Source organism: Athene cunicularia (assembly GCF_003259725.1).
Source record: "Athene cunicularia isolate RWA chromosome 14 unlocalized genomic scaffold, athCun1 chr14_part1, whole genome shotgun sequence".
Lineage (NCBI taxonomy): Eukaryota > Metazoa > Chordata > Aves > Strigiformes > Strigidae > Athene > Athene cunicularia.
This window is the reverse complement of record NW_020799118.1, coordinates 15,230,718-15,257,392: the sequence shown is the minus strand read 5'-3', so window position 1 is coordinate 15,257,392 and position 26,675 is coordinate 15,230,718. Positions and strand designations below refer to the sequence as shown.

Genomic DNA, 26,675 nt, shown 5'->3' with positions numbered 1-26,675 from the left:
AACCTCTTTTTTTTTTTTTTGCTAATCCATCCATTTCCAAATATTTAAATGAAGGATCTTGCTGCCTAGGCTTAGTTAGACTGATGACATATCTTGTTTCTGTCTGAAGTGAAGACTGCTTCATTTTCCAGCAGCTGTAAAAGAAATGCAAGCATTTGGCACTAATGGATTGGCTAGGTCTTTTCTTATAGTCTGAGCAGCTTTTGGGGAAAGATCATTGGGGAAAAGTGAAGTAAAACCATTATTTCCTGTAGAACTGATTTCCTTGATTCTGATTTGTGTCACAGCCTTTGCTTACTTTATTGAAGTTTTTTGCACATATTTTGTATAGTAACTGTGTAGAAAAGCCTTTTATGTTAGATAAATCTTACTGTTTCAAATCATGGAACACTTTTTAAAATAAATTACTTTCTGAATGAAAAAAATTTCAGCTAGAGAAGAGTTTGTTAACAAATGGTGCTGTTAGATGTAGATGCATATGATCTAAATACATGTGCATATTTATTGGGAAGTTTGTCTGTATTCGTTTTCTTGGAAATGTGGTACTGTGCCTTTCTGATGCCTTTATAAATACATTATTCCCTGACTGAATATATAGTTCTTATGTATATGTAAACTACTTTCAAAGTTAATCTATAATGTAGAAAAACCTTTAACTTAAGAACATCAGAAGAATCAGAATTCAGACTGTGATGCTGTTAGTTAAGATTTTTGGGGGAGAAAAAACCCGCAACCAAAAGCTATACCTTTCTCATCAAACAAAAACCACAAATGTAATTTTTTGTTTAAAAAGGAAATCAGATTTTATGTTTGAAAAAGACAAGGAAGGCATTTCCTCATTAACAATCCTCAAGCAGCAGAAAGCTTCAATATGAAGAGAAGCCATTTGTTCCCACCCCTGCAGAGATTTCCTTGCCCACTGTCAGTGGATCCCAACCTGTGCACTGGGTGTAGAGCACCACGAGCGGAGGGGCAGGAGTACAGGCCATGCGTGTGTGTTGTTACGGCTGTGTCACCTGCACTGTCAGAGAGCTCTTAAACAGGAGCTTGGCCCAGTTAACCTTGGGGAGCAATTCAGCACTAGGAGGGAACAGAGTGAAAACCCTTACTTGGATCAGAGGATCTTTGGAGTTAAATGTTGAATTCCATTGAAGCTGTGTTGTTTCTAAACCGACTGTGGATGAGCACGGATTACTTATTGGTGTCCTCTGGCACTGCAGTGGTGGAGACACAGAATTTTTATTTTAAAATTAAGCCTTATATTTGCAAGGTAGTTTCCAGGCTTACTGGTCCAAGTTGTTAGAACATCGAAATTGCCAAGTTGGAATGTGTAGTGTAGTGGAGTCGATGAATGAATTTTGGTACGACAGAGTTAGATCCCCAGATGAAAAGCAAATTCTATGCATGGAGACGTATGTCTTTATCTTCACTGTTTCCTTTACTGCCAGGGGGACTTTCTCTGCATTGCATTACTACGTAGCCTTCATTTTCAGAATATTTACAACTAGCTTTGGAAGAGTAACTAGACGCTTCGAGTTCTGGTTTCCTTTAATCTTTTTTTCTAGCTTTATTTTTTGGATGGGGAAGGTGGAGGCTGATTTGGACTTGATGTGGGGATGGTGATTTTGTTTGGATTTTTTTCTCTCTCTCTTCATACACTATACTAAATGCTTAGGATGATTAGAAGAAATAGAAGCTGAAAATACCAGTGCTGTGATTAAGCCTGTCAAGCCCAAAATCTAGAAAAGCAGCCACAGGATTAAAACCACTTTTCTATGTGTGCAGTTTGGATTTCATGTGTGGTGGCTGCCTCTGGACCTATGCAGCTAACTGCTGCAGTCTTGTAAATGGCCAGAAGGTATTAGAAAAGTCAGTGGTCCTCTATGCCCTGTAACAATCGTTCATGGGGAAAATGGCAAGATGAATCTTTGGAGGAAGGGGTGATGAGGTGATCCAAATAATTCTTTAGCACAAAATAAAGCGGTAATGACTTTGAAGGTCAGTTGTGATCAGTTGATAAAGGACACTCCTGCATTATTATTATTATACATCGAAATGTGAAATCCAAAAGGAAAAATTTACAGCTATTTATAACACCTCAGCAAAGCTGACTGACTCTGAGTGCCTGCCACTTTGCATCTGCCAGAGGTCCTGTGGACACATTAGCAGGAGCCTGTCAGGAAGCTGCCTTGCTTAAACTTGCTGAATTATTAGATGCAGTAAGATAATGAAGCAAAAAAAATTCCAGAATAAAACTGCCTCTGTGTTGGTGGCAGGCATAAAGATTTCTGACCTTCTCAAGGTTGTTTTCATTTTATTTACATCTTAATTAGCTCTAAGCCATGTAAAACTGAAGAAAGATGAAAATAATCTTTTTTTTTTAATACGTACTTAGCTTGTGCTGAAGTCAGGCAATGCAGTGGGTCTGTTTTCTAATGCTTCTCTTGGCACTTGATCTATTTGTGACCTTGAACAAACTGTTTATTACCTGTGTATCCTCTTGTGTAAATAAAGTAATTTCTGTAATTTTGTAGATTAAAGCTTTTAACAGCCAGATAGTATGTCTCCCAATCTATGGAGAATAAATTTCTGAGTACAGGGTATCGCTACAAGTGTTACTGTTATTGATGCACACAGTATAAGCTTGTTCCAAAACTGATGGAAGTCATCGAGAATCTCTTTACTGACTTCAGGTTGTGAAACGCTGGAATTAAACTTTTAGGAGAGCCAAAGACATTTAGATCCAGCTGTGGAACTGAGACGTACTAGTTTAAAACAGAGTTGCCACTAAGGACATTTAACTTGGATCTCACTATTCACAGCTTTTTTGGTTAAAGAGCCCTTCCTGCCTGCCTCCCCTGCCCCTGCTCACACTGTTGCCATTTGCCACCTAATCTTTCTTCAGACAGGTAGATCTGATTTGAGTGATATCTGCATTATTCAGTACTCTTTGAAAGTTAACTACAAAAAAATATTTTATTTGTAACGTGGCAAACATTTTCAATCTGCCAATGTTCGTTCTGGGTAGGAGATACTGCCTGGGGGAGTCTGATAAACTTAATTTTTCTCATTTCCTGTGCTTTGGTTACAAAGTTGCCACACATGATTTCTAGTGGAAATTTGTAGTTGAAATTGCCAAAACTCTGGAAAATTACCTAGTTTGCTTCAATTTCTTTGAACTGTCTTCTAACCAAAACCTAACCTATCAGTTTTAAGGAAGAGAGCTTCTTGCAAAGTGGGAAGCCAAAATTAAACCTTACAACTGTAAGATATAGTTGAATCAATACTGTCATATATTTTAGATTGCTTTAACCATAGCCATGGTTGTAAGTTACATGGAGTTAACATTTCTGGGTGTGTTTTATGTAAGAAATGGTTTTGTAGTGAGCTTCCCAGGAGTATTTCTCTTGAAGACATAGCATTAGCTATATATAGGTGGATGGGTGGCACATTTCTTTGTGCAGTTTGGGACCAGTTATGTCAGTGCATTGAAAATTTTGTCAGCTAGTAGGAAGATCTGAATTCTTGAGTTCAGTTCTAGACTATTTCTAGACTGAAAAACCATTCTGGTTTGGCAGAGAATAAAATTGCATTTGAACCATCTTTTGTACATCACAGCATTTGTCAAAACCTATATGAGTCTGCTAGAAGTTCCACTTAATTAGACTAAATCAGAAACAATGTCTTCTGAATATCTGAGGTTTTGGTTGTTCATTATTCCTAACCTTCCTTCATGAGACAAAGTATAGCTATGTCAAAATTTTAATTACGTAAGAGGAAAATCTGCTGGCTTAAACTTAAGGACAATGGTTTTAGCTATTCTTAGCTATTTAAAATACCTTTGTTCTTGCCCAAAGAGAGCCACCTGATATTGCTGTTGCTGGAATATAACAGCCACTCCACTTACTGCTAGTTAAGCTTTGCTGAGCATGGAGACCTGAGTTGTATGGCAGTGTTTCCAGAAGTCAGAGGCTTGATGTGAATTAAAAGTTTAAACAATCTCTTTGGGTGGCATTGCTGCATACACAGTGCCTGCTCCTACCTTTGCTGCAGTGTTGCATGATGTCTTCATTTGTCTGAGGTCTGAAAGATGCTGCTGAAAAATATACTCCTTTTTGTTGCTTTTTTTTCCTAAGAAAATCATAACCCTTCCTGAAGTTTTTTTGTTTGTTATCTATAAGAAAAGGAAATTCTATTTCTAATTTTGTTAGAGACGAATATGGATAAAAGGAGAAACTGAAAGATTTTTGCCTGACTGGGTGTCTTGTCTTTTTGATGAGCCTGTTCGTTATTCCTTTAAAAAACAAAAAGCAAGCTCCCACCTGTCAATGCTGCCCAAGGACACTTCTGTTGTTTATGTTAGGAAATTCACTCACAAACCTAGCTTCAGCTCTTCTAGAAGAAATATATTCCTTGTCATCTTGCCAAACTCTGGAAGAGACATCACAAGGCACCTCCTGGTTAAGGACTCGTTAGGTGACACCCCAGTGTCCTGTGGACTAATCCAAGCTTTACCAATGCAGCTTGCCATGAAACATGAAATAAATAAAAGGTGAGGGTTTTATGGATGTAGGAAGATAACCATAAGCACGTGCTGGGGTTGGTGAGCTGAGGGTAATTCAGTGGAATTGGCTTTTGAATCAGAAGACCAGTGGACCTGGAGGGGTATGTGGGGAGGGAACAGAGCAGCATAACTTCATGCCTGCCAGAAAGGTTTCAAGTTCCCTTTCTTGTCCCAGCAGTCTGTATGCCAGCATTTGTAGGGGGTTTATTCTGTCATAAAGCGTATGTTCAGATTATTTTTTATCTGGCTAGGCAACCCTTCTGATTCTTTTTGGTCTGCAGAAAAATTATGCTTTCCAGTGGGTTCTCTATCTCAGACCTTCCTGTGGCATGGTTTTACACATTGGAATAGCCAGGGGGTTTCGGACCCTGCCTTTGATTGAGGGCTCTGCACTGCTGAGTAGGGAAATGTCTCTGTGGATTCCCTTTGTGGACTGCTGAGATGAGCACAGAAGAAAGCAACATAGCCTGGGAGCAGCAAATGCTCAGTTATCTTCAGCTTTAATCTCTTGAGGAGGAAAGTAGGTTGTTAGGGAAGTATTAGATTTCTTCAGAAGGTCTGGATAATTTTTAATGTCCCTCCTGTACCTTCCTGTTCTTATATAACAATGCCTAATGATCCATTCCCTATATTAGCCAAATGTGATCACAGTGTGTGTTAGTGAACTCCTTGAATAATAAGCTCTTCAGAAGGAGAGCTGTACTGCCTGCATAGACAGCAGTAGTTGCAAAACCTCGATTTGCAGGGATCAGGAATGTAATGCTTCCTGGACTAAGACTAAATGCAGCTTTTGTATGTATCAGGCTTACAAACTGAAAAATGAGGAAGGATTTAACCTGTGGTCAGAAAATGTTTGGTGTTAGACCAGTGTGTTAGAAGAAAGCTTTCATTTCTGGTCCTTATCACAACAACAACAAAAAAAGGTGTTCAGAAATTTCTGCTAGAGCTTGAGCACATCAGTATATACGTGTATTACACCACATTTATCATGAGTGACTTGTGTGCTGGCCATGCTTAATTACTTGCCTTGGATCCTTACTGTAGTTCAGAAAATATGTGTATCTGTCCATACACCAAGCATGCAGGAAGCTGGTTTATCAGTTTTTGATGCATAATGATGGAAAACTATTACCAGTTGAAAATGCTTCACTGGGCATATTTGCAGAATAGTTCTGACAATAGTGGCTCTTCACTGTTAACCAAGTATAAAGCTCCTAGGGGAAAATTCTCAAGGGGGGAAAATTCTCAATAAGGGAAGTGATGGAGCGCATTTGCAGAGATGGTAGCATCCTCCTGCCCTTAATTTTTGTGGCTAGTAAGTGCATTTGGCTTTCTGGATGGTGACATTACTGTGCAGCAAGGGAGTGTGGGAATTTAGGATGGATGGCTTCAGTGTTCCACATTAGTACTACAGCACCCCGGAGACAGGAGTATCAGTAGGGGTGTAATGAAGATTCAGACTAGATATAAGTAAGACATTTTTTACAATGAGGGTGGTGAAACACTGGCAGAGGTCGCCCAGAGAGATGGTAATGCCCCATCCCTGGAAATGTTCAAGGCCAGGCTGGACGGGGCTCTGAGCAGCCTGATCTGGTTGAAGATGTCCCTGCTCACTGCGGGCGGTGGGGCTAGATGACCTTCAAAGGTCCCCTCCAACCCAAGCCATTCTGCGATTCTGGGAAGTTGAATAGATTACCTCTTGCACATTAACATATTTGCCTAGCAAGATAACTCAAAGTAGCAAGTGCACTCAAAATTTGCACCTTAGTTCACTCTGCAGGAACCTCCACATACAGACAAGTGCTAGCATCACTGCTGCTGCTTTGACAGTCAGCTGACTTTCAGAGAAGCTCTTCAGGTTTCAGTAGAAGGCCAAGCGATGGTACGGCTATTTCCCATTTTAGGTCTGACGTTTAAGCCAAGCTGCAACTGAGTCCATGAAAGTGCTTCTAGATTTCAGAACAGACTCAGAACATTATCGTTCATGTAAGGATTCTGAATAGCTTTGTAGCACCTTGCACACAGTGGAAAGGTACAATGTACCTAGAAAGTGCTGTTTGCTGGTACCAGTTTCTGCTGAGGTCAGAAGGTGCCAGGAGCCATATCTGGACCCTTTGCTGGTACTCAGTCTGTGGAGCCCATACAATACTTGCCAGTAAACCAATTCTCTCTGTAGTGTTTCCTGCTAATTCTTGATGCTTTGGGGGAGTTTTGTCTTATCTTCTCAACAATTTTAGCTGGTAGTATATATTTCTGGTCTTATATTTGACATGGAAATGGGCTGAAATCCAAATGTTCAGGAGCTGTTACCTGGTTTTCGTTTGGGGGTTTTTTGTGGTGGCGGTGGTGAGTTGACTTTTTTCATTATTCAGAGAGATGACAAAGCCATACTGTGCTTTTTTAATCTGCAATATAGACATCTAGTCTCACTTCAGATGTCTAAGGGGATCCAAGACATCTGAAGAGGGCTGGCAAATATAATACGGATTTAGGGCATACCTGGAAGATAACAGTGGACACATTTGTGCAAACAATGGAGTCATCTGCAAATTGCCATGTATTTCAGACATTGTGTACATGTTGGGATTCTAGAGGGCTTTCTGTGAGAGAATGGACATGTGAGCAATCCTGCGTGAGAACAAGACTGATAAGAGCCTCAGCCGAGCGAGAATGCGATAAGGATGTGACCCTGAATGAGGGGGGAGAAACTCGACGAGACAAACAACCCCTGGAAGGGGTTGGGACGGAAGAGGAAGTTACCCAAGGCAGGGAGCCTGGCAAGGCTGATGTGGCACCTTTTATCCAATCATAAGAATGTTTAAAGCGCGGGCTAAGTTAACTGTCCAGTCTTGAGGACTTGTACTGCATGTTACTCACGTGTGTGGGAGAACATTATAAAAGGGCTTTCTTCGTTGTAATAAATGGGCATTGCTTGATCTCATTGGTCGTGTGCGTGCTCAGCTCTCCTGCAGTGTACATACCCTAAAAGCTACTATACTTCCAATAAAAGGTAGCTATTCCCTACTGATCCTGGAGGAGCAGAGAGGTCCGTGTGTTTCCACATGCAGGAAGCTTAAGGCTGCAGACTTTTGTGGAACACGTCTTTAGTGACAGAAAAGGCAATTCTTGTGCTGCTTTTCTGCATTCTGTATTTCAACCAGCCTGTTTATGTTTAACTGGATGTTTGGCAGTGAAGCTGCAAGGGGGGTTGGTAAGGTGACTGTATCCTGCAGGATGCTTTTTTGCTGAGCAAGGTATAACCCCTGGTTAGGTGAACCAGTTGCTTTGTTGTGTTTTGGCAGAAAGAAGCTGTATTGCAACACTAAGCTGAGTGTTGCGAGAATAATGGTGACTTGTGGTCCAGTGTCTGGCTGACTTCTCCACCAAAAGGTGGTTGCTGCAGCAAACAGACAGAACCACAGCTCGCTGCCTCCTCCAGAAGGCTGGCTGCTGGTCTGATGCCTGTGGACAGGACCTCAGGCTTCTGCTCTGACCATCTGCTGTGGCCTTCTCCCTCACTGCTGTTTGACCCACGGGACCATCGCTCAGCAGGGATGCAAATTTCAGACGAGTAAATTCTTTAGACAGTTGGAGTTTTGAATGCTTTGACACCAGTGTTATTTCCTGAAATGACTGCATACAGTTTTGGGCTAAGGAATTTATCTTCGCTTTTGATGCCAAAACTTATGCAGTTTGGGCAGGACTGGCTTCACTGTTAACTTTCCATGTCCTGTGTGGAACGTCCTGTCAGGCTGTGATCTGTTCTGCTTGATGGGGCAGTCAGCTAGTCTTTGATTAGAAATTTTTCTTACTTTGTGATGAAAGTCTCATTTCCAAAGAAAACAAAGTTTTCAAGTCTAAACCAGCCAACTTAGTACTTCCAATTGGCTTTGTCCAAAATGAGATTCAAAACTTGAAGAATTAAAGTCTCAGCCCTTCCAGGGGAGGATAAATAATGCCAGCAAATGGTGTCTCTTGTGTGCCTTCATGTGTTTTCTTTAATAATTGTCAGTTTTAGTTAATCAAAAATAATTTTACACTTTTAAAATTAGTATTTATTATTTTAATTAGTAAAACTATAGCCAGGGAGGTCTTGGATGCTTTGAACAGGAATCAGGTAAACAATCAGTTTGTCCATGAACACCTCGCTGATTTTGCGTATGTTTGTTGTCTCAAGTTGTAATTACCAGGGATAGTCCTAAATTGTTCTGCTTCTTACCTCCTCTTGCCTTGATAATTTTTTTCTATATTTTTCATCTCTCCTGAGAAATCTATTTTTAATGGTTAATTTAAAGGAAACCTCTTGTGTATTATAATGTGTATTCTGATCAGTACACCTAATTGCAAAGAGTACGTTACTTTAAACGAAAATGCATGAGGCCATATTTTTCAGCTCAGTTTCATTTGTGTGGTTTTTTTAAGCACAAGGACTTATGAGTACAGCCAGTGGCAATAGAATACCTGATATTTGGACAAATTTAGAAAATTGGTTTTGCCTTCAAGTATACAGCCTAGTCATATCCACAGATTTAAGCACAAGCAGAAGGGTCTTTGTGTAAAGCCAGGTTTTAAAAATCTCAGTTGTCGTTTCACTGCATATTTTATATTGGGTAAGAAATACTAGTGAGGATGAATTGGGCTGGAGGAAGAATGTGCTTTAGTTCCTCATGTGGGGAGACAGAAATAGTCAAAGTGGTTTTGTTAAATTGATTTTCTTTAATTTGCTAATGGCTTAACAATGTTTAAATTGACCAACTCTGGTATTTTAAAGTAAATGTTTTTCCTATTGCCTTCATAATCTTTGTGGGGTATTTATTTTTCTAATGTGATCTGCCTTCCTTTTAATCCTCTTCTATATGGCCAGCTGTGTTGTTTTTCCTGAAAAGAGATATTAAAAATAAGTTTTCTCTTTGAGAGTTTCCATAGGATAACAGGAAAAAGCCCAGTGATGGATACCCAGGGAAGCTGTTAAAAACATCCATTAAAAATTTGTCAACAGCTTTGATACCCTCAACATATATTTATTTTTTCAAATATATGTCCATTATATATTAATGGACATATTATATAATAATAATAATAATAATAATAATGGATATATTATATAATATGGTCCGCTGTAATGGTTCACATGGATTTTCCTCTTGGTCTGTTTTGGTGCAAGGCACCTTCTCCATTTACAGTTTAGCCCTGAATCAACAGTCTGAAAAAACGAATTTCTGCTTTTACATTACTCTTCATTGGCCTAATATGTTTTTCCAAGCGAGTGTGACTGTAGGACTGAACCTTGTTCTAGAAAATGATGTGGATTTCTGTAGTCTGTAAGTGAAACTTTCATGGGTAGTAGAGGGAAGGCAGAAGAAGAAAACTTGTATAAATTATTCCAACTTAAAAAGGTAGATCTCAGCAGTGTATCTAAACCCATCAGTAACCCTGACCCAGCACACACTGAAGTGACTAGTGCATGTTCTGTGGATGTTTTACCAGGCTACTGTAAGGAAATTGGTAAGGGAGCTGTTTATAATTAAAATCTAAGGCCCTTGCTGTTTCTTTTATCTCTTTTGAAAGTGGGAAGGAAAATAATTTCCTTCCTCCTGCTGAGTGATAAACTATTTTGTTTGAAAGACATTCACTCTGTAGCAGAGATCTCTCTGTTGCTGTCAGAAGAACTGAGTAAAGTTGGCAGGGCAGTCTCCACCAGGCTGATCCTGGCCACCATTTCAGTTCAGGCAAAGTCCTCACAAATAAATAGGCATGTTGTTGAGCTTGTTAAATTCATAATGTTCTCAGAATAGCTACTGAGCTACATTATTCTTGTCCAGTCTCCCTCCAAAAGTGTCTGCCTGTGGAGTTACTCAAGGAATATGTATTGTGCAGACTCCTTGTTCATCCAAATTAACTTTCTGCTGCTTGGAGCTTGTTATTTCTGTGTGGACAGAGGTAACATTCACGAGCACTTCAGGCAATGTAAGCTGTCACTGCCACCAACAGATGTAGCTCCTTCACTATCCCCAACATAGTATTTCTTCTACTTCTTTTCTTGTGCCAGGAAAAAAAAAAAAAAAAAAGCCTTTGGGCAGTATGTGGCAGGCTTGTTCAGGGAACTGCTCCAGCAGAGAAGTAAGCTCACACAAAAAGCTGCTTTTATTTGGCTGGATGAGTTCCCTGGTTGGGTTCACCGTGCAATTCCCTGAACCTGAGTTGGTGGGGAGGGAGCTAAGCTGCTTGTGCTAGTACTTACCTATGCAATCTGGAGTGTCTGGCATGATAACAAAGTAATTGTACTTCTTTCCAGAATTCATCTTGTAGTAGACGGTACAGCCTGTTGCAATGTGTATCAAGCATTTTTAGATTCTTAGTCAGATGTTCACTAGATAAATTCTATTTCCATCTTTATCCACCTGATACCAAATGGTTTGCTAACATAAGATGATTTTAGGGACATTTATCAGCAAAAATCTCCCTCCTCTCCTCCCAGTAACAAACAAGTAATTCAATATTTTCATATAATGTCCAGGTCAGTGTTGTAAGACATCACACAGACAAGTGTATGCTGAATGCCCCAAAGGCCATCTGTCCCTGAAACTGCTGATGGTGGAAGAGGTTTTTTTCATCCTTTGGGATCTAAACAAGGTTCACTGTTGGTGCCCGACCGAGTGAGATGGGTTCACAGTGCTTGTTCCACAATTTTTGTGACACTGTGCACATCTACCCACACTATTGTTTTCATAGGTTGTGTTATAAAGATGGTGAAATCTGTGCTACGTTGCATACCTTGCTCAACATGTAATAACCAGTGCAGTTTCCAAAAATCTGCATTCAAGAATACTTGCAGTTCAGAGAGTAACACTTACTTGGTTTTGAAAAGCTGCTTTAATTGCTCAGCATTAATCTCAGCCTCACATAACTGACTTCTTCATCATCTCCTCTTCTTTACATCATCTGAGCCTTGGTGAACAAACACTAAATCCTGCTTCATTTAGTATGCAGATGATCATATAATTGTTTCTTGACCACCCCCAGTTCTGAATATATTAGTTCCTTTGTGTAGTGTTTAAATATATTGGTGTATTTTTATTTCACAGGAAGCAAGAACAGCATCTATTGCTAGACCTCTGGAGATAAATGAGGCTGAGAAGATGATGAAAATTGCCATTGACTGTGTTCTGGTAAGCAAAATTATATTTATTTAATTGCAAAATTATCATTCCTCTTCTGCATGAAGAACATAGCTCTTTTTATCAACAGCCTAGGGTTAAGAGTGCCAAAGCACACATCACACCTTCAGCTGTCTGGACTAAGTAGTGCTGCACCTGATTAGTTAATACCTGCTGTTCAACTTCAGTTAATGGCTAATGCAGACTTTGATCTTTAGGTAACATCAGATGTGTGAACAGAAGTTCATCAAGGCAGAGAGCAGTCTGTGATGACTCCTTGTTGTTGTAATGAATATGGTCACTGATGATCCTTATGGTTTATTTGGGAAACCTGTTGTGTTTAAAGTGAACAAGGATGTTAATTGAAACTGATAGCTTTCCTGGCAGAGTGAAATGAGGTGTCTGTGGCACGGTGATGATTGTGAGCTGGCAGTTAGAAATCACAGCCTGCAGCAGAAAGGGTAAATGATGCCAGCAGTAGCACCCAGGAGAACATAAGCAGGTTAAGACCCACTCTGCTATCACTACTGCACTGTATAACTGTGCTGGTGCAATGTGTAGCAACATTCCTTCAGTTGATGCATCAAAGAACGGCGCTTGGCCTCCCTTGGCCTCTCTCTTGGAAGAAAATGCATTTTAGTCATATTCTCTGCCTCTGTTAGGAGCTCAGTAGTAGCCCCAGAATCTCTACAGGAGGGATAAAAATTGCCTAAATCAGCCCAGAAATCTACATCTCACCTACATTGTCTAAGCCATGTAAACTTTGCAGTCAGGGTTGTTGAGGGGTGTACTTGGTAACTCAGAATGTGCTGGTACCTAGAAGTGGGAAAGCTAAGCTGCCAAGGGGTGAGAACTGGCAGTGTGCTAATTAGTGCCATGCCAGTGCATCGTTATGGTTCTTGTTTTGGAGGAACTTTTGTCTGTCTCAGTCTCAGCAACACTGTCCTTGCTCCAGTGCTTGGGTTCCTGTGTTTCTGAACCATTAGCTGCACTCGCAGCCACTGTGCAAGTACAGTGGTTAAAATCCCAGTGATTACTATAAGTTATTTAACTGCAAACTATATCCAGTCCAATCGTGTTATTACATGGAGCGGAGTTCCAGATTTAAACAGCCGATTCATAATTAATAGATACTCCAGGCAATCTTTCATTGTGTTTCTGCTCCTATTCGCAGTCTATATGAATTCTAAATGTTGTTAATGCACATTGCTATTCTACGCAGCAGTGGTAATAAACTAACAGCAGCATAGCAGAGCAGTTGGCTTCTTGGGAAATAGCAGTCACTCACCTGGTTCTGGACCAGTTAATGATTAATGAAATGATCTGTTACAGCTGAGCAGGACCTAACAGTTACTGCTGGAATTTCAGCATTTGAGAGCATCTTTCTCATTCAAAAGATGCTTATTGTTTCCTGAGCACGAGAACACTGAACGTACTCAGCTCATTTTGATAAGCTGGAATATTCCCACTTCCTGGTCCTGTAGCACATTGTAATGTTTGGGATGCTTCCCAGACTTTGAAAATATGGATAAAGCAAGACTTAGGAAAGGATGAAGATACTCAGATAGAGTTTCTTTATAAAACTGACCTTTATCTTGAAGAGAAAAAGAACACTAAAATTCCCTAAAACAGTACCAAGAAATAAATGCATTTCTCATCAGCGTTTATTCAGACACTTACATGTCAAGAGATGTCCTTATATATTCTGTCAAATTTTTTTGAGGAGGCTTCTTCCTGTCTTTTACAGCTTTTTCAGCGAGAAAGGAAAATAAAGTTGAAGTCCAGGGCAAGCTGTGGGGTTTTTTTCTTCTCTAAGAATGTCAGAAAAAAAAAAAGGGGGTATTTTAAATTTGTAAATGTCCAATTAGTTCACTATCCTAGCCACAAAGAACTTTTAAAAATTTTCATTACTTAGCTAGTTTATGTTCTAGCTCATTGTTATAATGTTATTTGATAACATGAGTTGTGGAATTATACAGAAGAATATTCAGCATCTGAACGAGAATTTAATTATTCCAGTGCAAGCCATGGTTCACCATCCTTCTCTTTTAGGAACAAGTCCAAAAGACTAAAGACATGTTGAATAATGTGGCTTTGGATGAAGCCAATTTGGAAGCTAAGATTGAAAAACGAAAATTGGAACTGGAAAGAAGCCAGAAGAGGCTACAAACTCTACAAAGTGTTCGGTAAAGATTATGAACTGATTATCTACTGTGTAAATGAGTGTTAACATTAACGATGGAATGGTGCGTTGTTAATGCTTAGAGCAGCGAGGAGTGAAGTGTGTAATGAGACTGAGATGGTGGCCTGTGGAAGAGACAGATTCTCTTCTCTACAAATGCCCAGTCTGAATTATTATTGTTAATTTTTCTGTTACCATGTATTTGAAAACAGAATATCAGGGCTGATAAAAGTGGCCAGAATGTTTTTTGTTGGGGTTGCTTAACTGCTGCTTGAGCTGTAAAAAATGGTCAGGTAGCATGTCTTGTCTTTTCCTTTGTCATTAAACATAGATTGTGTCAGGTAGTTCAGCAAATTGCAACCAGAGCAAACATTCCCTCTGTTCCCAGAGGCCTCTAGCATCTAGCCACTAGTAAAAACGTTCATTATGCATCTCTTGTTAGGATCAGTTCCTCTAGGCAGTGATACAACCTGCTGTAAAATCAACATGTTCAGATTCACAGTTTGGGTTGATTTCTTGCCCTTAATTAAACCATAGGTTTATACATTCTACAAGATCATGCTTTATTTTTGACATAACATGAAGAAAATGAAAAAGAAGGAACTATTAGAAAAATGAGGGGTGGAAATGACATTGATTCATACACACATTTTGATCAGTAAGACCTGGGAGGAAGCGTAATTGGGTAGATGTGAAGCATCAAACAGCAGCTGTGTTCTTCAGGGTGCAACAGTTAGCTCTGTAGTGTAAGGACATCATCACTTACTGGTGTCATGTCTCGTTACACTTGTAATGACACAGCACAGTTTTGCAGCAAACAAGTCTCCCTCAAAGTAGATGATTTACCAGCCATACTACAAGCTAGTTTCTTTGAGTCATGGAAGAGCAAGATAATTAATTTAGATTTTCCTGCTAAAGGGGCTAAAATGCTGCCTTTCTTCCTCTTTGCGAGGAAATGGTAGTGGGTAACAATAACCTTTACTTTGCTGTATGTAATTTTTGCAGTATAGTTTAATGAGGTTTTTTTCTTGTGCTTTTAGTCTCTGAAGTACTCTTATGCTTTTCGTCTCTGAGCCTTAAAAACAAAAGGTCCTTTTAGATTGGTTTAGTAGACATGGAGAGGAAGCTGCAAGACCAAAAATGCATATTTTGGAATTCTGCATGTAGCGGTCAATGTTTCACTGAGTAGTTTGTGCTTGTTCTCTCCAGTCCTGCTTTTATGGATGAGTATGAGAAGATTGAGGAGCAACTGCAGAAACAATACAGTAGTTACCTAGAAAAATTCCGTAATCTGACATACATGGAGCAGCTTGTGGATGATTATCGAAAGACAGAGCAAGAGATGTTTGAGGTAAAACAGCTTGGGAATGCTCAGCACGACTTTATATCCTGTAGTTCTTGGCTTATAACAGAAAATGTTTTAATACCCCTTTGCCAAAGCAGTGCGTTACTAGTTGTAGAGCCAGCTCTGAGTGAATGGCAGGTTACTGACAGTCCACTAAATGTGACTGCTCTTGGATGAGCGTGATGATAGTTTTATTTTTTTAGTTAGTGAAGGTAAATCAGTGTAGTGGTGCCCCTTTCCAGTCTATGACTCCACCTGACTTGTTTTCAGTTGATGTTTTTTGTTCATGAAGAATGTTTTCAGCATTTCTAATCTTCCTTCTGCTGCATACACTGTATGTGCTAAGAGTTACTAGCTGCTTATTTTTATCATCGGCCAACAACTGATGTATAAGGGTTTCTCAGCACAAGTCTCTGCAGTTTCCTCAGAGTAGTCCTCTCCAGTGAAAACAGCAAAGAGGATCAGTGAAAAGATTAGAAATGCTGGAATCCTCTCTGACATAGACTTCAGGGTTTTTTGGCAGAGACTTTCTGTTGACTTGCTGAATTGTAACAGTTCAGCACTATTCTCTATTTTGTATCCTGCTGGATAATCTGCATCTGTAAGTCCTCTTGCTCATGCTTTTCCTTGGGTGATTATTGGATTGCAGTGTTTTCAGCCAACCTTTAATTCAGCTTCCTGTAGCTTCATGTTTTACTTGTTTGGCTTTTTCTCTTTCTCTCAGTCCTTACCCCGTGTATCTTCTGTTCTTCACTGAAAACATCTTTCAGTGAATGAACTCCCCTTGGACCTTGATATCAGTGGATGTGCTATACCCCGAGTTAACTAGTGCTTACTTTTTCTGGATCATCCTATCTTTCATATGCAGATCATGTTTTATTTTATCGACGCAACTTACTGTTGTTCCTGGCAGAAATATGGGTGGCCTGTGCATAATGTTCCTTCTATCTGGCTATGATTGCATGTTTCACTTCTGTCCTCTCTGTGTCTAGTGATGTGAAAAGAAAATGGTTTGACCCCGTGTTTTTTAGTCTTCTCCTTTAAAGTATTCATACCTGTCTTTAGTTATAGTAAAATTCCATGACCTGTGACTTAGGCTGCAAATAAGGCTCAGTAATTTTATAGTTCCCCCTTCTCCTATAATCTGTTTCTCTTGCATCTGTGAAACATCTTTTTAGAAAGCCTTGTCATTCTATAGAACTGATTGTGCCAAGAAGCCTCCTCTTTGATGATTGCCTGCACTCTGTTCCTGCATGTCTAAGCTGCACATTACAATGCACAGGGGGCTTTATAACCAGGCTTCAGGGCGTTCTGCAGTCTGGAGAAAATACAGTCCTTTCCATCACCTTTTGGACATAGGAAAAGGCATGCTGTATTCTGTTGAGAAGTCTCAAATACTCTGCTGCATTATTTGTTTGGGGGATAAAATAACCAGTCTTTTAAAAGATAATATGGGCATTTGACAACTTGTTAATAATTGTGAACCAATTTCCCATTAACCTGTCTTTTTACAAGCACTGTCTCTGTAGATGTTATTTCCCATACTTCTAACCTGTAGTCAGCTTGGTATTTTCAGTTGTCTTCTTTTATAATGGTCTAGTTCTTCCCCATATCTTTGGCCCCCCAAAAAGTCCTCAATTAAATCATAATCTTGAAATGAAGCCTAAAATATCTTTTTTTTTTTTTTTCTCCCCTTCTGTTCAAATGCCATTGAGACTTAATACCAAAAGTAGAAGTGTTTTGAACTGAGCTACCTGAAGCTGTTTATAAATTCATCCGCAGAAGTTAGTAATGAGTTGCCATACAGCTCTTCAGGGGATTTTTGTTAAAAGATAATAAGATGAAGAAAAAGCCTTTATCATTCAGGACTTTGCCTGTGCTTAGAATATGGAGAGCACTTTTTATCTTCCTTTTTCTCCTTCTTTCTGTGAGACACCGGGAAAGCTACTCATATGGTCTAACTTTCCATTTACTAGGATTAGCAGGTAACAATGCTTCAGCATTGTGCAGAATTAGAGAGTATAAAAGCTTGTGACAAAAAGATGTTTTTCTCTGCATACTTCTATCACTTGTTATATGCAGTATGCATTAGCTGGCATCAGAACTGGACACATCTTTAGGTTGTGTTTTATGCTAAAACCAAAATGCCATCAGGTCTTCTGCATTTGGAGTGTGTTCTGGTGGTCTGTACTTGGGTGTCTCTAAATATGACCTCAAATGATCAAGCTACTTGTGCTGAACACTGTATCTGTTAAATACGTAGCTTAAACCAGCATGAGGTTTACCTGCTAAGTCTAGTTCTATAGCTTGAGTCTAACCCTGAAAGTACCCTGAGATAATTTAATTTCACTTCCTGTATATTAATCTGTTAAATCAGAGGGATTTAATTATTAATCTGTTAATATTTAATTTCTTAATCTGTTAAATCATTAGGGAGTGTTTAGGAAGACCAAAAATAAAAAGGGGAAAAAACACTTGATAGTTGTTCTTCAGAACTGGAGAGAGGAGCTTGGGGATCAAGAACAGAAAATTGAAGTATCTAAAAATACTTAGAATACTTGAAGGATGAGATTCTAACCATCTCTTTGTGGGCAGCAACACCGGGTCTCAAGTAGCCATGACTGCTTTGTTGTAGAAGCTGTTGCTTTGGTAGAAGAGGAGGCTATGCGTGTGTCTCTTCTGCACCCAGATTTTCAGGAGTGCTGGAGTCCAAACTGTTATTTGAAATCATTATGAGATTTGAGTTTCAACATCGGGCTCCAGGACTTGGTAACTGAAGGAGGATGAAGAATCTGGGTCCCAGTTAAATGAAGAAACTTGCTGGTGCACTCCTATTTCCAAACCAGTTTTAAAAATTTTTACTTTAAAAAGCTGGCACACTGTTTAATCCATATCAGATTAGTATCTTGCCAACCTGGAACACCAGAGTATTTCTCTCACTACTCCTGTCAGTCTTGATCTGCTTTTCAGGTGGTGCTTCATCATCTTTGGCTATTTGTTGGTGGAGCAAGACTGTGGGTCATTTGTTCCATGCTTGAAAAAAAAAAAACAGTTTGCCCCAAAATGATGCTGCATGTTGTCCTAAAGTTTATCATCTCATGTCATTTTCAGAATCAACTGAGGAAGAAGTAATGAGGATAATTACATTTAATTCATTTTAATACACAGTCTCTCCAGCTGTCAAGAAACACTGAAAATTTTGATTTCTTTGCCATCCTGATTTCTCTTTTGTTTCACTAAACAAATCTTAATTACCTTCTGTAGTAGAAGTGAGAGTCAATTCTTCTATCACTGTGTATTTTGTTAAATAGCTTGCCAGAAAAAAGCAACAGCAATGTAATTAGATTAATCCAGCACTCTGTGTGCTGTTCAGTCCTAAGGACTGATTCGTGGACCCCTTTCCTTGACTAGGTGTGCATTTTTTTAGGAGGAATTTTTGTTCTGATTGAGAGACAGTTGCTGAATAACGACTCTAATCTCCACTGCACTTAGCCTCAAAGCTGTTTTGATACCCTGCTGATGTTGCACAGCTAATGACCTGGGCCAGAGTGACTTCCTAATTAGAAAAGTGATTTAAAGATTGTACCCAAGCACGCAATTTTAATTAAGTGATATTGAGCAGTTGAAGCACTCCACCCTCTCCAGACTGCAGTGCTGGTCGTTTGTGTGGATTTTTTTTTGGTTTGTTCTTTGATGTTGTAGGTGTACAGTTGCATGGAGAGGAGCACTCTGTAGCTCCTGTTGTTGTCTTAAGCCTCCTGTTCCCTTTGCCTCCCAGTTTCCGTAATAATATAGAGCGATGGTTGGAGAACAATTGGCAGGACTCTCCTGCCAGGCCTGGGCTGAGAAATATCTCTCTGTGTTAAAAGGAACTTAAAGTCTTGGTGTTGAGTCTGAACCAAATGAATTGCCAGAACTGAACAGTTAATCGATGATGAAATTACCAGCTGTGGAGCACCTGCCTATTTGATGTGGAAGCCCTTTGAAATGTATGAAAAATATGAAATTATTTGTCTGTAATCAACTCTCATTTGTAGAGGTGTCAGAAGTCCTCACATGACTCCTTCTCTGAGTGAGTTTCTCATACTTATTGTCAAACTGTCATGCACTACTTATTATTGGATCTGAGGAATTTAAATAAGTCTTTTGTCTTTGTCATTCCTTTAGCCTTTTTTCATTTTCAGCCACCTCTTTTATTCTGTTTCTGTTCTCTTGTGCTGCTCATGGAATTAATCCATCTTCTTGCATTTCTGTGCAGAAGCAGGGATTTATGTGCCACGTCTCCTCAAAGATTTGTTCTTATTTTTCTGCTTTGTAAAAAGATTCAGCACACTTCATTAATTTTTACCCTGGTTTTAAGATTAAATTGTTTCTGATGTTTAGACATGAATGCTATTAGAACTTTGGCTGCTCTAAAAATCGGTTTCAGGGGTTTTCAGATTTGGAGGTTGAAATATTCTATGGACTGTAAATGAATGCCTCTCTTTCAAAGGACGACACAGACTAATATAGTTAAAAAGACGTTTTTGAACCTAGTTTGTGTAATGCCAGAATAACTTGGCAATATCCTTTAGCATTTGCCTTTTCTCTAGACAGAATATGCTTATTCTTTTTTGTGCTTCACAGAGGAGATCCCTGAAGTACTTGCTTCTTCCACTACTTTCTCTTAAGGTATTTTAAGACTGCTTTTATACTAGATCTGTGAAATCTCAGCTATGGAATACCATGATGAGGTGGACACATGGAAGAGGATGTTTTAAGCCACTCGGTTGTTACCTTTGGTTTGGGATTGCTTAAACCATTTTTCGTTTCATCCTTATGACATTACTATCAATAAGTGGTCCATCATGATTAAGCAAGGAAAAGTCAAAGAGACTGTATTGCGACTTTCCCGTTGCAACCCGCCCTCCTCAAATAAAATCCCCTCTTCATTAAACTAAAGGGGTTTTTTTATCAGAGCTCCATACCCAAAGCAGATGCTTTATTCTGATTAGGCACAAAATAGGGATATTTGAGTTCGCTCTACTCTGAGATACTTCTTGGTTCTGCTGGTTTTCATGTCTTTTTGCAATGAGCTATCCCATTTGAAATACTAAATCTAGACATTTGTGTTGTGATGTCTGCTTACTGAAACAGCCAGACAGAAGGTTAATATGAAAAGTCTTTGGTTACAGTCTTTAATCTTCTAACTAATATACATTTGAATTATGACTGGTAACATTTTTATAAGTACCAGGAGAGCACTCCTGATCCAGTATTGCTGAATTATATTGAATATCAGATATAAAAGTAAAAGCAAGCATCTTAATTGCTGGTTGCTTCTATTTTGTCATTTAGTCCAGTGTACAAGTATGACAGTATTGGTGCACTGAGACATACAAATCCCATAATGGAGAAATGTAGGAAAAAATAGAGGAGGAAGGGAATGCACAGGGAGAGAGTAGGGGTAATGGAGCACAGGAGAAAAGGACAGAGGAAGTTGCTGGCCTGAGAAATGATGGTCACGCAAAAGGAGAAGATGGAGATAGAGAAAAGGTAGGAAGGCATGTGAAGAGCATTTTAGAAGAGATTCAGATTCCTCTGAAGTAAAAAACTGCAATCCCCTGCCAATACCATGGCAACTAGATCTAGACTCTCAAAGGTACCTCTAAATGCCCTGAAGCAGTTGTGTGTGTACCTGCTCCTGGTGCTTTATTGATACTATCTCACATTAACAGCTGTAGGAAAATTTCCTGGGAGATGAAAACAATTGAGATCAGCTCAGTTGATTTGGGGTCATGTGACTCACAGCTTCAAGTTCTTTGCATCTGACAGACTCTAGAACTTGTTTGATCTCTAGGTCTGAAAAAATTTTTTTTTTTCAAAACTCTACTCATCACTTATATGCTTTTCTGAGGAATGGAAACATTCATAGTCTGCCTTCAGCAGCCCATGAACGCCTTAGCAGAAGAGTTAAAGAGGTTCCTTCTTCATCAGGGCTTGGTGCTGTGCTTGGGTATGAACCCCCTGGTTACTCAGCCTAGTTCGTTCTTGCTGCTCTGGTAAAACCGTGCTAATTCTGTTACATATGAAATACTCTGCAGTTGTGGAAGGAACACAGGGAGAGTATCTAGTAAGTTTTGCAGTGTACTGAGGGTGAGTTTCTCTGTTGTGCCAGTAATTCCTTCTGTGACATGTGAGATGTAATAGCTGTCACTGATAGTGTAGCTTGGAAATCCATGAATGATTTTCATGAACAGAAATCAGACACTACCTGATTTCTACTACCTGCAGTTCTTAGGTTGTCTCACTGAATTTCTTCTGCAGTGACTCCACTCCAGAAGAAACACTGCATGAAAACAACCTCTGTTTAGTGTGTTCTGAATGTACTGCCTTTTAGGATTTAAGTATTTATCCAGTTTTATCTGGGAAGAAGATAGAATAAGTGAATTCTTCACATTATAGTCTTTCTGTCTTCCCTGTCAGCCTACATTAAGCTTTTGAATATTCACAAGTACTTTAGATGTGTGTATTATATAACAGAAATCTAGCTTGAAATTCACTCAAAGTAGGAGACAATCAGATCACTTGAAGCAACACTGATAAAGCAGATAAATTTTTTTCGCTCCAGAGATCAACACATAAAAATCATTGTGAGAGACCTTTTAATAGGTGATTAAAAACCAAGGAATTGATTGAAAGAAAAAATTAAAATAACTTTTATTTTGGGACGGATATTTTGCAAGTGATTTGCACCAAATGATGTAAGTAGGTAATGTTAAAATTATGTATATGAAATTTAGGAGGTTTATGCTCTGCTACTGGTACTTAGCAGTAGAGAAAAGTAGCCATGAGACTAGCATTTTGATTTGCACAAGCATGAGTAATCTCATAATGTGCAAAACAGTAAGGTTTGAGGTTTTAAATATTAAATAGTAAAATAATTCTCAGTTTTCTAGTTCTATAGAAACAATTTCTAGTTCAATTCTGTAAAATATGAAAATTAAACACTATGCATGTGTGAACAGGAGACCTCTTGAAGAGGTGTCCTGTCAGAACCCGTGGCTAACGCTCACCTAGCACGGCACAGACTGGCAGTGTGAATGACTGCATCTTGCACAGCCATTGCCGCCTTCTCTGAGAGCTCCGGGATACTGTTGGGATTCTTTGAATAGGATTCTGATATTGAGATAACCAGTCACCAAATTGTGAGCCATACTATTTCAGAAGCATTAAAGCAGGGTCAAACATCTGGACTAAGGAAATGTAACAATTTCTGGGGCAAACAGTTACACCTTTCTGCCTAGGGCCTGTGAGTAGTGTTTGTTTTGCTACAAATGCATTTACAGTCTTATTCAGGCTTACCTTGAGTACGATGTAGTCTTGAAATCAATAGAAACCTACATTTTAGGTCACTACATTCCGAGACCCTCCTTTTTTTAAAATTGGTTGACCTGGAAAGCTATATGCCTGTCTCCTACTCAAGCTTTGAGAGGAGTGAGGAGAAACCTGACTTGGTCAGAGCCTGGACTGTTAAGCAGGGTCTAACTCACTTAACCTTCTGGTCACCATCTTCTAACAAGAAACAAGGACTTCATATAGTGCATCCTACATCTCAGTTCCTGGTCAGCCACACAGATTTTTTTTTTAAACCAACAGCTCTTGTGTCTTAATCTGTAAAGTAGGCTGGAATGAAACTATCCTTTGTTCCTACTACTTAGGCTGGGTGATTATGTGAAGAACAGAGAGTTAGTGAAACTAGAGAATAAGGATTTGTAAGGTGAAACCTGATGTTGTTGTACATCATTGGTTGCCCAGAGATGATTACCTCCTTGTTTTGTATTGAAGAATTATAGCTTTATCCATGTGAACAGTCCTAAAAACAGTGCTTGCCATCCTCTTTCAGAAGAGAGATTTGTCTGCATCATTAGCCATCTTCACTTTCTTCTTATCTAACCCACCACAATGAGTTATTTAAAAATAGTTTTATCCCAGTCTTCTAAGCTAGTAGCTTGAGCACTGTTCTGGCAAGCAGGAACTAGGAGTACAAATGTTTTCAAACTGGAGAAATCATGAAAAACAGGTCTTTAATTCCTGTGCTAGGGCTGTAACAAGACTGTTAGAGAGGGGTTTGCTGGCACTGCTTCTTAATTTGGGGCTTGACTGGTGGGAAATAAGAAATAAACTGAAGTGTGCGTCAGCCACTTGTTGAAGAGATTCTTTGCTATAAGAAACATGGGCTGTATTGGAGCTAACTGATCTCAAGATGGAAGGCAGCAGATTCCATTATCAGTTCCTGGAACCATCTAGTTCACCAAGAACAACTACTCTTTAATATAATAAGCTCTCTCCTTGAAAAGAGGGAATAATCCTGACTCCTCTTCAAACACTTAAGGGTTTCTACTGCCTGTGATGCAGGGAGAGGATAATTCTGATGTTAGATTCTAGCAGTAATGTGACAGTGACTGCTTTGTGGTGGTGAAGAAGACACAGCTGTGACTACTAACTTCCAATCAACATTAATTTGCGTGATAATTTCTTTAGACGCTGCAAACTGACCTCAGGTTTATATTACAGAATTGTATATTAATTGAAATAAATCGCACATCCAAGCAATATTGCTTGTAAGCTTGGTACAATAAAAATGTAATACATGAAGGGAATGCTCAATGAGCTGTTACTGAGTAATTATAATTCATAGTTTCTGTAAAAGCAAATAGGAAAAATGGAAAGGAGTTGTCATTATGGCAAACTTTCATTCTATCTAATGATGAATACATCTGATTCACCAGATAAAGTCCATCCTCTGTGAGGTGGTAGTGAATTCCTGGGTATAATTGCTGACTTGAAGCTTTTTGTATTGAGAGTATTTTAACTGGAAAATTCTGGGCAGAAAATGTTATTCTGGGCCTTTTTTTTTTTTTCCCCTTTTTTTCTTAGTTCTGTTTAGAGTTCTCTCAGTGCTGGCAGATGATTTAAAGGCCCGTGATCTCGACTAGTCTCATTTTGCAATCTCTGCCAGGGCCCTACCAATCCTTTTGTCTTCTGTCTCTTCGCAGTCCTCTTGAGCTATGCCCTGTCATAGACAGTCACATAAATCCTCAGCGGTGTGCTCAGTGCTGTTTTTCCTCTAACGTTCTGCTCCCTTGGCTCTGACCTGTGGTTCCTGGATGGTTCAGGAGTATTTTTTGCATCCTCTTGGGGCCTTTGACTTCAAACCTTTAGCCAGCTTTATTAAATGTGGATCTTGCTGAACCTGAAAGGAAAACCTTAACCTAGCATAAACAGGGTAGGCAGGATCCCTGTGCTGCTTTAACCAACTGAAAAAGTCATTTATGCTGGTACTTGTTGCAGTGAATCGTGACAGTGCAAAATGCCTTGCTCTCAAAATGGCCCAATTCACGTGAATAATGAGACAGCTCTCATCAGTGGCACAGCAAAGTGTGCTCTAGGAAAAGTTCTGGAAAATTAGTTCAGCAAAAGCATTTGGTATACATCATCATTTTTTTGTGAAGGCTTTTCCGTATCTATGGTGTTTTTTTCCCATTATTGTTAAATCAATGGCAATAGTCAAAGGAAAAGCTACATCAGGCTGAAAAGTGGTCCATACTGTGCAAATGCACACACAGGTGTGGGGGAGAACTGGCTGGCCCAGGAAGTAATGAATACAGTGCGTGGGTGCATGCAAGAAGGGATCCTAATCATTGGAGCTTCAGAGAGAAAGAAAAGAGAAGGTCATGGAGTAAAGGAAGATTTGAAGCCTCAAGCTCATCAGAACCAGAGTTAGCTCCAGAACTCATAATGAAGGGGATAAGATTACACAGAGATGGACTAGTATCTTTTCTGGGGGAGTTTTCATGTAGCTTATGTCAAATTCCTTGAATTGCCATGCATCCTAATATATAACCCAAAACAGTCACAGTACAGCAGCGGAGAGGATTGTTTGAGGTGTGGAAAGTTGGGGTTTCTTTGGTTTTGTTGGATTTTTAATAGAAAACCAGTCAAAATAGCTAAATAACTTTCAAACCTGCTTTCTTGGTCGCTGATTCACAGATAAATTCTTTTCAAAGCAAGGTCAGCTATGGCATCAGACCACATTGCTCGACTTTATCCAGGCCAGTCTTGAAAGCCTCCAAGGACAGAGAATGCACAGCTAATTTGGTCACCATTTGACTGTTCTAATGGAAAATGTAATGTATAGGCACAGAAAAAAGTGGACTAACCTGTACAGAAAGCTTTTCTATTGCATCAACAGTTGCTCGAGAAACATGCCACTGGGAGAATTACTTCTTTACTTTATGAGGATGAGGGGAGAGCTGTAGAGAGAAGCAAAGAGAGTTCATACAAAGTATGAAAATGGCACCCTAATCTATAGGCAAGTCAGGAAACCCTTTCCATAGTGCAGGAACAAACAACTCTCAAGTTGGAATTCGTCCCTCTGAGCTAATTTGTCCTTTCTGTTTTGTTCCTTCCTTTTGAGTTCCCAAAGGGGGAGTATTAATGTCTAGACAAGACCTTCATGTGCAGTCTGCTTATTCAAGAGGAACAGTAACTGGTCCGCCTTAAGTCTCAGGATGCCACCTCTCAACTTCAGGTTATGAAGTGTGCTATTCACTTCCAACTCCAATTTATCTGTTCTGAAAAGTGGTTGTTGCAGTGTTTGAGCGGGATGTATGCAGTCAGAGCTTGCTAAGTAATTATGGAAGCTTTAGGAAGAAGTGTATGTGAGAAACATTAAACCAATCTATTTTTTAAATACTTGCTGCGGATTGTGATGCATCTTGTTAGCTTAAGTGTGTTTTTTGAATACACTTCACTGTCTGGCTTCATGTAGCCTGAGTGTGGTATCATTAAGAGCCGCTATGTAAGAACAGTATCAGTGTAGATAGCCTAGGCCATAAATTGTATCTTTTCCTATCTGCCTTCTGCTACTCTCATGACCCAATGCAAAGGATCAGCTGGGCACCCTGTTTCTTTCCTCACTTTCCTGCAAATCCCTGATAGCAGAATACCTTCCTAAAGACTTTTTCCCCCAAAAAAATTTGTCATAAGAGCCCGTACTAGATCTTTTTACTATGACAGCTTTCCTTTACGATACATTTCACTTAGATGAGGCAAAAAGCTAAAATGTTTTCTAATTTTCATGACGGTGTGAATGAAATTCAGTTAATTAATATGTATTTCCTTGAAAAGATAAACCTTTCAAGAAGCTTTTGAGGTATTTTTCTGACTTGTTGATTAAAATGCACTTCAGTAGTGATCTAACAGATCTAATTGCTTGATAAATGTGATCACTGGAGTTGCTGTGTCAGAATTTATTAGGGGAGGATGCTACGTTCCGTTGGCGCCTGTGTGCTGAGAACTGATCAACATGAATGCTGTTCAGTCTCCTTCTACTGAGCCTGCTAAGTCACATTTGGTGTGCCACTTGGCTAAGTGCTATTCCAT

At 39.4% G+C, this 26,675-nt stretch overlaps 1 protein-coding gene across 2 annotated transcripts in view; it reads left to right on the top strand.

Annotated features, from left to right (window-relative positions):
• CLUAP1 (clusterin associated protein 1) overlaps positions 1-26,675 on the top strand; it is a 74,860-nt gene that overhangs the window by 11,217 nt on the left and 36,968 nt on the right. For both annotated transcript variants that reach the window (XM_026859040.1, XM_026859039.1), the window contains exons 6-8: positions 11,650-11,733; positions 13,774-13,907; positions 15,113-15,254. In XM_026859040.1, the coding sequence (XP_026714841.1) occupies positions 11,650-11,733; positions 13,774-13,907; positions 15,113-15,254 (360 nt within the window). The remainder of the gene's footprint in view (positions 1-11,649; positions 11,734-13,773; positions 13,908-15,112; positions 15,255-26,675) is intronic.